We start from the raw sequence: 10727 nt of genomic DNA, 5'->3' as shown, positions 1-10727 counted from the left end.
GAAAAAGTCCAGGGAGGCAGCAGCTAGGACTAAAGAATGCTGGTTATAGGGTCCCTGGACGGGAGCCCTATATAATGAGAGGGCTTTCCTTCCCCTCCTAGCGGCCGGGAAGAGGGTGAATGAGACCCCTGCTGTAGTTTAGGGGGTAAGATTTTAAAGCCCTGAGAAAAGTTCAGGGTAGATCAGAATAAGGCCAGGGCCCGTTATTGTTGGACTCTGTTACTTTAGAATCAGTGGGATTAAACATGAGGGGGCCAGAGATTTGAGTCATGAGAGGATGCCCACGGTGCTAGAATAGCTGCGAGCGAAAAAGCACTAGATGAGAGCCTAGCTACCGGGGCGGGTTTGCGAGCAGTGTTGTTGGAGCGCTAATTCCGTGTTCCGCGAAGTTCCCATTTTGACTCGAGTTTAAGTGTGCCGCTACTGGTTTTATAGTGTTAACGGGATCCCTGCATTCAGTGAGTCGCCCCGCCACAGTTATTCCTGCTGCCACGTGTTTAATTTCATCAAAGATTAATTGGGGTGATGTGTGATCAGAGATAAATTATTCCTAACGTTTCTGTTCGTCACAAGGCCAACCTTCCCCTCCCTCCGGGAAGCTGGCGCAGGCAGTCCGCAGGGTACGGATTCATGCAGAAGGTGGTGCCCTAGTTTAGAAGGGCGCACTGGCAGCTTCCTGGGTGGCTATGATTCCCCGCCCCCCTGCACGAAATGGAGAAGCCGGACTAGCCACTGCCCCGCTGTAATATGGAGCCCTGGGCTGGGCCTGGCGCGCAGCGCCGCCTCTCGCGCGCTCTCCCTCGCGGGGACACGCTCCGGCCGCGGGCATGACCAGCGCGCCGTGCACAGCTCCCCCTGCTGGGGTTGCCAAGGGGAAGCGGCGGCGTCCCGCGTTGCTAAGGTGCCCGCCAGGCCAGGCGCCGAGCGCTTCTCCCGGTTGGGCCGCGGGCCTCCCTCCCTTCGCCGCCACGACCGGCCAGAGCAGAGCCTGGTCCCCTATGGAAACTCCCATCTCGCCGCCAGGCTGGTGAGCCGGAGGGCAGGGACCCGCGGGAGGAGGAGGAGGAGAGCTGGGGAAGAAGCCCGGCGTGGGACCCCCGGGGGCGCCGCTCTGTGCTGGAGACGGTGCTGTGTGTGTCTCTGGAGGCAGGAGGTTGCCAACAGATACCTCATTCAGCCACCCAACTGGGAAGGCGGTTGTGGCGGTGCTGCCTCCCCCAGATGCCTGCAGATTGGTTGCTTTTTTACCCAATGCCTATCTGGCCTGTGGAACTCATTGCCACAATATGGTGGAGACTAAGTTTAACAGGATTCCAAAAACAGTTCACTGTTCCTGTGGATACCAATGGCTGTAGTTATAATAGTGACCAGCACCAATAAACAAGTTTTAGAAGCTGTATAAATCTCCAAGCTTCCAGACACTAGCTAATTTCTAACTGTTGAGGGTTAGGAGGAAATTTACTTGGGAGCAGATTATCCCATAATGTCTGCTCCAGAGTATCTTGCACCTTCCTCTGAAGGAGCTGGTACTGAACACAGTTGAAGACAGTATATATATTGAACTATTGGTCTGATCCAGTGTGACAGTTCCTATGGTTTATGTTTTATTTACTCTTCCTGTTACAGTATGTATTTTTAGAGGTTACTTGTAACAATAGTAAATTCAAAGTCATAAATTGAAATGTGATTTTTTTTCCCCCAAGATGGATTTTCTTTCAAAATCATGAACCCCCTCCCGGATTTTTAAAGGACTATTAAAGATAAGTTTTAAAATGCTAGTGTTAATTTTCATGTCACTCCAAGGCCCTGCCAGAATTACACTGCTGTAACTATTGGGATCTAAATAATCTCTATTTTTTCAGTAGGTGGTTCTAGAGTTTCTGCGCTTCCAAAATTAAAATTTCACCACTTGCTAAGTTTTCTGGGTGTAGAATTTTTGGATGCTCAAGTGACTGTCACTCTGTGATTCTGGGTTCTGTGTAAGACAGGACTTACGTCCTGAATCTGTAGGGAGTTATGTTTCTATAAACAGCTTGAGTGAGCAATCTCCTACAGGACAGGGATTAGCATGTAGAAAGTGAGCGTTCAAAGGGACAATGTGGGAATTAGTGGTTTCTTGCCCTATTCAAGACCCTGCATAGGAAGAAGAGGAGAAATGATACAATTCTTTTATCTCATGCAAATCTGATGGTCCTGTTTATGAGATACATAATAATGTGTGCCTTGGGTAGTAAATGGTGTTTAGTGTTTGCTCTGTATTAGAAAACACCATGTGAAGATTTGAGAATTCATTTGCACATGTCCCGTGCATTACAAGCAAAGACATAGTCCCTGCCTTATAGGGTAATCTGAAATAAAGGAATTTAAAACGTTGATATTTAAATTATCATTACTAGACTTCATCTTCAACAACCATTTCAGAGTAATGGGGCAGTCACACTTGCCCAGAGCAATTGTTTCAGTCTGTCTGTAAATATCACTGCATTGATTTGTACTTTTTCACAGTTGAAGGTTGTTTTTTCCAGCCATGAGGGTCATATTGTTTTTTTTAAATGACATCTTAGATCAGGGTCGGCAACCTTTCAGAAGTGGTGTGCCAAGTCTTCATTTATTCACTCTAAGGTTTTGTGTGCCAGTAATACATTTTAACATTTTTAGAAGGTCTCTTTCTATAAGTCTATAATATATAACTAAACTATTGTTGTATGTAAAGTAACTAAGGTTTTTAAAAAGTTTAAGATGCTTCATTTAAAATTAAATTAAAATGCAGAGCCTCCCCCCGGACCAGTGGCCAGGACCCAAACAGTGTGAGTGCCACTGAAAATCAGCTGCGTGCCACCTTCAGTACACATGTCATAGGTTGCCTACCCGTCTTAGATTCTAAAGCACGAAATGCCTGGCTCCATAAATACATATTTTAAAAAACTTCACTTGGTTATTTCAAGTTAGCCCAGTTCAATCCTTGGATATCATAGGCAAAATGAAGTTCTTGGTTCAAGGAAAATAACATTTTCAAAAATGTGTTGCCTTGAATTAGCTTGGAACACCTCTTATATGCTGTAGTATATTTTAATCTTGTTATTAAAGAGAGTCATTTTTCTTACAAATATTAATACCTAATTAAATAACTATTATACTTGTTTGTCTTATGTTTCTATAAGTATTGAATTTTAGACACTGCAGAAAGAAACGATTGGAGAATGCTGAGGTCTGTCAAAAAAACATTACCTAGAAATGAACAAGCAGATGAGACAACCTACTTAGCAAATTTAGCAGTACAGAGAAATGCCAGTGCCTTCTTTGACAAATTTGACCGAAGTGAATTACAGGAATTACTTACCACTACCTCTTGTAGCTGGCTGGCTTCTAAAGATGACCTACGCCAGCCATTAGAACTTCCCAGTGGACTGATGGGTCAGCTAAAAAACATAAGTTTCCCAAATGCAATTTTCCTAGCACCAGTGGTGCCAGATGTGCCTTTGGACTGTAAAGAAGTTCATCAGATTGTGAGAGAATTGGCTGTAGGAATTTACTGTTTAAACCAAATTCCTTCCATCAGCTTAGATTACAATTACGATCACAGCACATCTTGTCAGCTTCCTCCAGCTTACATTGACACCAGAATTGGACAAATCTTGATCAGTGTTGACTACATGTTAAAAGCACTGTGGCATGGTGTGTATATGCCCAAAGAGAAGCGTGTCCGGTTCTCTGAATTGTGGCGTTCCAATATGGATATTGATATGGATGGGAATCCGCAAACAGAAAAAAATATTTTTTTAGAGTTTTGTTCAGCAGGTGAGTAGAAAAACAGTTATTTTCTGCTGGTATTTTCAGCCACTATAACCCATTTAAAGAAAAATAATCTTACAAGTGAAAGTACTTAGCATATTCCTAAGAGCTAGGGGTCATTATCTGAAAAAACAAGAGATTGCTGGACAATATAAAAAGTCATCCAGTTGGAAACTAAAAGAAAAATACTTCAAAGATCATTTTTTTCAAAATGGTGTTGAGGCACCTGTATTAAGCGGACAGATTTTCAAAAGTGGTCAACACTCTGTAGTTTAATTTCAGGGAAGTTAATGCTGCAGGGTGCTGAACCCTTCTGAAAATACGGCTCTAAATACTTGGAAAAAAGTTTGTATGTATTTTTTTTCAAAGGGTTTTTTAGATCACAACTTTGGCTTTATTATTAAGATTTAAAATTAGCTACTCTTTTAATATATAACAAATAAGACTGGGCTAAAATAAAAAAAAATGTCTAAACAAAAGGCAAAATATATCTGAGAGAAATCCTGTGGCTCTCACAAATATATCTCAAGAACAGCTGATGGTAGAGATTGATAATGAAATATACAACCAGGATCTCTGGTTAAAATCCAGCTCAGTTTCATATTGATTTAATGCGTCTCTCAATCTTTCTAGACCACTGTACCCCTTTCAGTCTTGTGTACCCCTAAGTTTCACCTCCCTTAAAAACTACTAGCTTATAAAATCAGACATAAAAATACAAATGTCACAGTGCACTATTACTGAAAAATTGCTTGTATTCTCATTTTTATCAAATAATTATGAAATAAATCAATGGAATATAAGTATTGTACTTACATTTCAGTGTATAGTATATAGAGCAGTATAAACAAGTCATTGTTTGTATGAAATTTTAGTTTGTACTGACTTCACTAGTGCTTTTAATGTAGCCCAGAGGTCAGCAACCTCTGGCACCCTGGCGGGCCGGGCCAGTTTGTATACCTTCCGTGTCGGCAGGTTTGGCCGATCGTGCCTCCCACTGGCTGCGCTTCACCACTTCAAGACAGTGGAGGTAGTGGGAGGCTGTGGCCAGCACATCACTCAGCCTGCGCTGTTTCCCACCACCCCCATTGGCCTGGGACGGTGAAGTGCAGCCGGTGGGAGCTGCGATCGGCCAAACCTGCTGATGCGGCAGGTAAACAAACTGGCCCAACCTGCCCCGCCAGGGTGCTTTCCCTGGCGAGCCATGTGCCAGAGGTTTCCGACCCCTGACGTAGCCTGTTGCAAAACTAGGTAAATATCTAGATGAGTTGATGTACCGCCTGGAAGATTTCTGCCTACCCCCACGAGTCCACTTAACCCTGGTTGAGAACCACTGATTTACTGTCATTACTCTTTGGTGGTTTATGAGAAATTAATTGGTGACTTAATCCAGTTCCTAGTGACAAGTATACACATTACAAAATCGTGTCCAGTGTTGGCAGTAATCACCTGATCCAACCTACTAAAATCAATGGGAGACTTTCCAGTGACTTAAATGGGAATCAGAGCAGGTCATAACTGGCACTCTCAGCAGAGAGGAACTCTCTCACCCCTACTGGTAGTCCCATCAGAACAAGAACAAGGCCACTGCCAAGGGAGTGCGGAGGAGTGTTACTGCAGCTACAGCTCTGACTATTGTGTAGCTAAGTAGAGGGATTTATTTTTCCAGGGCTGTCTATTTGGCATTTTCATGAGCACTAAATTTACTTGAGAAAAAGATATCAGGATGCCCAGTATACCCACTAGAGCACTAAGGAAAAGGAGCAGCTCTTACTGGGAAATTCCCTAACTCACCCCCTCCCCTCGATATAGTTAAACTGCAGTCTGATTTGATACAATTTTGTATATAACAGCAAGGTGATGTTTAATATGTTAATATAACGATAAGTACAATTCTGCAATGTAAAAAATAAAAATATACTTATCAGAATTAAACAGTTGTATTAAGTTATTTTTTGACAGGCATTAGTTTTTTAAAAATATATTTTACTTACATCCAGTAGCTATATGGTTATTTATGTAGATTTTTGTTTGTGTGATGCAGGTCTAGTTGATCTTTCCAATGAACCAGATTTTGAGGGAATCTATGATGAAAACATGAATGAAGATCCAACTTATGACCCTAACAGTGCACAAGAAAAAAATCTCTTTATGCAGTATGCAGACAACATACTATTTAAGTTGACATTTGGTACTATACAAGTTCAGCAGCATGAAAATGTGTGTAAATTTGATGCAGCATATGTGCTTTCTAATGTGATAAGATTGACTGAGGATCACCTTGACACAGTAACATACCAAAGGTTGCAGCAGAGGCTAATTCTTCAGCAAAAACTCGTGAAGAAGCACTTAGAGAAAAAAGCAGAAATCCGTAAGAATATTGAATATCTAAAAATAGTGAGCTTTCTGATTCCATTTTTACTTGGCTTAAAAAGAAAGATGAAAATTCCAAATTTAAATCAGCTTCTTCAACCATATTCAGGTATGCAGCTTACAAAAGACGGGTTATAATTTTAAGTTTTTATTTTCAAATTGTATATTGTTCATATAATATTGAATTACAGTACTTTGAAAATCATTTGACCATGTATTCTGAAAATTTTAATAAAATCGTAATTATATAAGAAAATGAATGTCTTTTAAGTGAATGTCTGTTATTTTGTACATTCTTAGAGTAGCAACTGCAAATAACTTAATTCAGACCGTGGTAGATAACTTGGGTGCTCATTGTGTACAGGGAGCCAAATTCATCCCTGATGTAACTCTGTTGAAGTCTGTGAAGCTACAGCACTGTTGAATTTGGACTGGAATATTTATTCTAAACTAGTATTACACAATCATTTCTCAATGAAACACACTAATATGTAATTGCTTAGCACCTAAGATTTTTAGACTGCATTAAGAAATTATGTTGGAGTACTTTAACCTTCTGTCATGCTCTAAAAAAATGTCCTCTTTTTGTAGATGATAAAGTTAAGACTGAACGAGAATTGCCTCCATTTGTGTTTGGGCCAGATTTTAAATGCCAACATTTTCATTACATAAAGAATGAGTATTTTCATGTCCATGGAGGAATTGAATTTGATGTTGGTACACCTTCTCTTGAGGATGTTTCAGAAAAGATAAAGGTTTTGGTTCAGTATCTTTTCTATGATTTATGTGGGTGTACTTGCAGCTAATATAGTATAAGAGAATATTCTACTTCTGTTAAAAATACCAGTGAGAGCTAAGGAAATCATGTGCTCATGAAAAAGGTGTTATCCTGCAGATTTCTTGGTAAGAGAAATATAGTAGACCCAGGCTAAAGTAAGAGTGCAATATTTTCTTATAGTAAATCTTCAGTATCATCAGTTTACTAGTTTGTAGCACAACTGTTATGTATGGTGACTTCTGCTGACTATACAGAGTGCACAATGCAAGAATTTTCAGGACGTTAGGTTTGCATATGTGGGGGGAGAATGACACAGTATTTCTACTCCCCTCGCCCCCCCCAAAAAAACCCCAAAATACATATTCACACATTTCTCTTTCACCAGTTCCTTTAGTGTGGGTCTGGCTCCAGTTCTCAATCTTCATCATACTTTCACCTGCATCTTCACAGTTTGTCGAGAGTTGGGAGCTCTCTGATTTGCAAACAGGCTGAGTCAGTGGCATTATTCCCGAATTATATCCTAGAGCAGGGGTCGGCAACCTTTCAGAAGTGGTGTGCTGAGTCTTCATTTATTCACTCTAATTTAAGGTTTCATGTGCCAGTAATACATTTAAATGTTTTAGAAGGTCTCTTTCTATAAATCTATAATATATAACTAAAATATTGTTGTATATAAATTTAACAAGGTTTTTAAAATGTTTAAGAAGCTTCATTTAAAATTGAATTAAAATGCAGAGCCCCCCGGATCAGTGGCCAGGACCCAGGCAGTATGAGTGCCACTGAAAATCAGCTCGCGTGTCATCTTTGGCACGCGCGCCATAGGTTGTCTACCCCTCTCCTGTAGAAAGGACAGGGCTTCTGTCCTGTAGCCACAGTTGTCACCTTAGTGTAATGTCTTAGCTCCATTGAGGTCAATGGGTGTGTTTGTCACTGACTTCTGTGGAATCAGTATTTCACCATTAGTCTCTACAGGAATTTCAGCTGTGAGGTCCAACAGCTACTACTTTTGGATAATGGAATTCAATTTGTTCTGAATCAACCCATTGCTCCAGAGCACCATCAAGGTCCCCATGCCATTTTCAGCTGAATGTTCTTCACAGACATGACTAATACTAGAGTTCAGGAGTCTAACAGGACAGAATGAACATACACAGAATGATGATTGCTGTTTCTACCTGCCATGATTGGTATCCTTGGTTACAGAGGCAATATTGCCCTAAAGGATGCATAAGAATACAAGGGACAGATTTCTCTCTGTGCAACACAGTACATGGTATTGTATCATGGACACCCTAAGGGGAAACATGGTAGTTAAAGGGGCTGGCAAAATCCATTCACTTCTCAGGGATCAAAGTTCCTGTCTGTACTAAAGAGAGAGTGTGCTAGGCACAGCCATTGTGTCCACATCCAATAGCAAGACTATTCCCTCAATGAGACTTCACATTGGGTGTGGATTTAACTTTCAACAGTCTCTGAAAGCAGCCTGTGTGTGTAGATGCACAGTGATCAGAACGGATTTCACCTTGTATATTTGGCATAACACAGACAAAATTTAAGTTGTTGGACTCTTAGTGACCCTATGGCTCTGGTCAGTTCTTAGCCATTCAGACAACCACTTTATAAATGTAAACATTTACAGCTGGTTAATATAACAATTCTTTTGTTCTAGGCCATCTTTGATGACATACAGATTTGTGCATCAAACCATGTAGCCCAGCTGTTAGACCCGGATATACCATACAGAGAACATTACTCCATACCAACCATGGAATTTGATGGAAAGAAGTAGGAACATGCCTTATGCTGTATATTTAAACTATGTAGAAATTGCCAAACTGTTAGTCTGGTTTACTGCTGTTTTCAAAACAATTATTGATTACTCGGACCTGCTGACTATAAATGAAAGAAATCACAGTTGTCAAGAATACCAGGACAGAGTAATGTTTGAGAAAATGTGATCTGATCAAAATTTAATTTTAATAGTCTAAATAATGTTCTGTTTAATATATTAAAGTAACGAAGCTAATTAAGTTACTTGATTAAATTTATGTGTATATGCAATTTTTTAAATCTCATAACCTACCTTGTAAACTTTGGTTAAGTTTTCTTGAAGTTATGAAATATTCTTAAATTTTGTAGAAACATAATATAAAATTAAGATTCTGTCTCAGAAATATTGTTCCAAGACAATATGAAAAGAAGCATGTTTTAAATCCTAGCAGTTGAATGAATTCACACAACTGTATTATAAAAATTAATGTAAAAGTGCACAAACATTCTGAGGCAAATGTTTAGTTTTTAAAATTATTGTTTGTTAAACTTTTGTAATGTAAGTGTTCTGTAGGAGAGAATGTTTTTATGTAAATATTCAGTAGTTTTAAATAAGATTATTGCACTTGAAATAAGTATTCTCAGCTATACCAACTACTGAAAAATTCTTAAACTGTTGACTATTCACACATGTATAGTGTAATGATTTTTTGTCTATATATTTTATTCGTCTTCTGTCAATGATAGTACATTGAAAATATTTTTGTATGTAAAGACACAGATCCGGATCCTCATTTGGTGTAAAGTGGTGTAGCTTCAATGACTTTAAAGGTACTCTGACAACTTCTACCAGCTGAGGACCTGGCTGTGTATTTTAATTTTATATAGAAAAGCACAAAGTACACAAAAGAGCTAAAATGTTTCCTTTTAAACTTCTTTGTTTTGTTTTTTTTGTTACAGCTACTATGTGATCTCCATTGAATTGGAAACTTTTTATCAGCAGCTATATAAGACCCCATGGTGGGGAGCCATAAATGAAATAATAAGCACTCTCAAGCCTAAAAGGCTTCCATTAACTGATATCCAGTCACTGGAGCAATTCAAGAAAAGATTTGGTTATAAGAAAGCTATTAAATGCAAGGTATCCTACTTACTGTATAATTGTTTTTCTGAAAGAGCATTTATACTCTGGAAATTGACTCTAAAAATGGTTTTATGTTGAATATCTCTCGATCATTCCAGGATAAGTTTGCACAGTTTACAAATAAAACCATGATTTTTTTAATAACTACCAGTGCTGCAGATTCCACCTGGAATCTAACAGTGAAGCTGTTTTTTTTTTGAGGCTCATGCACATCATCGGTGATAAGCAACAAAGAGTCCTGTGGCACCTTATAGACTAACTGACGTCTGTTAGACGTTTTATCGTCTGTTAGTCTATAAGGTGCCACAGGACTCTTTGTTGCTTTTTACAGATCCAGACTAACATGGCTACCCCTCTGCTACTTGATCATCAGTGATGATTCTGCAGGCAAAATTGTGGCTTCAGTAACATCTCTCTAAACACACTATTCTCACATTCTGTTCTCATTTACACAAGAGCAACCCCATTCTCTTTAACAGAATTAAACAAGTATAACAAAGGACAAAAATTTGACTATGCACTTGTAACTCGATGGATTGCTTTATGCATTATCAACAGAATAGAAATTGGCTCACTCTCCTATTGTCCATCTTTGATGCTGCAGTGTAAACAGGGGTAAAATGGAATAAAATGTTGTTGTTTAGTCTCAAGCAAATAGATTTGATTCTGAATACACAGGGCAGATCCGTTGAGTAGTATGCTGCCATTTTTAAATAGTCATTATCGGGGTCCAGATCTTCATCTGATGTAAATTGACACACATTTATTGAAGTTAAGGGAGGTAAGTGGATTTACTTCTGCTAAAGATCTTGTCCTCAATATAGACCCACAATTTAAGAATTGGAAGTTTCCTCTTCCAAGTGTCTCCTT

At 39.3% G+C, this 10727-nt stretch overlaps 1 protein-coding gene across 1 annotated transcript in view; it reads left to right on the top strand.

Annotated features, from left to right (window-relative positions):
* The first annotated feature begins 2820 nt into the window (after positions 1-2820).
* Positions 2821-10727, top strand: part of ANKAR (ankyrin and armadillo repeat containing) — a 49725-nt gene continuing 41818 nt past the window's right edge. Inside the window, exons 1-5 of the mRNA XM_075070064.1 lie at positions 2821-3798; positions 5837-6274; positions 6757-6920; positions 8613-8728; positions 9674-9854. Of these exons, the coding sequence (XP_074926165.1) occupies positions 3201-3798; positions 5837-6274; positions 6757-6920; positions 8613-8728; positions 9674-9854 (1497 nt within the window). The 5' untranslated portion in view covers positions 2821-3200. The remainder of the gene's footprint in view (positions 3799-5836; positions 6275-6756; positions 6921-8612; positions 8729-9673; positions 9855-10727) is intronic.

Source organism: Chelonoidis abingdonii, chromosome 10, assembly GCF_003597395.2.
Source record: "Chelonoidis abingdonii isolate Lonesome George chromosome 10, CheloAbing_2.0, whole genome shotgun sequence".
NCBI lineage: Eukaryota > Metazoa > Chordata > Testudines > Testudinidae > Chelonoidis > Chelonoidis abingdonii.
Note: the sequence above shows the minus strand (reverse complement) of the source record. Positions and strands in the feature narration are given on the sequence as shown.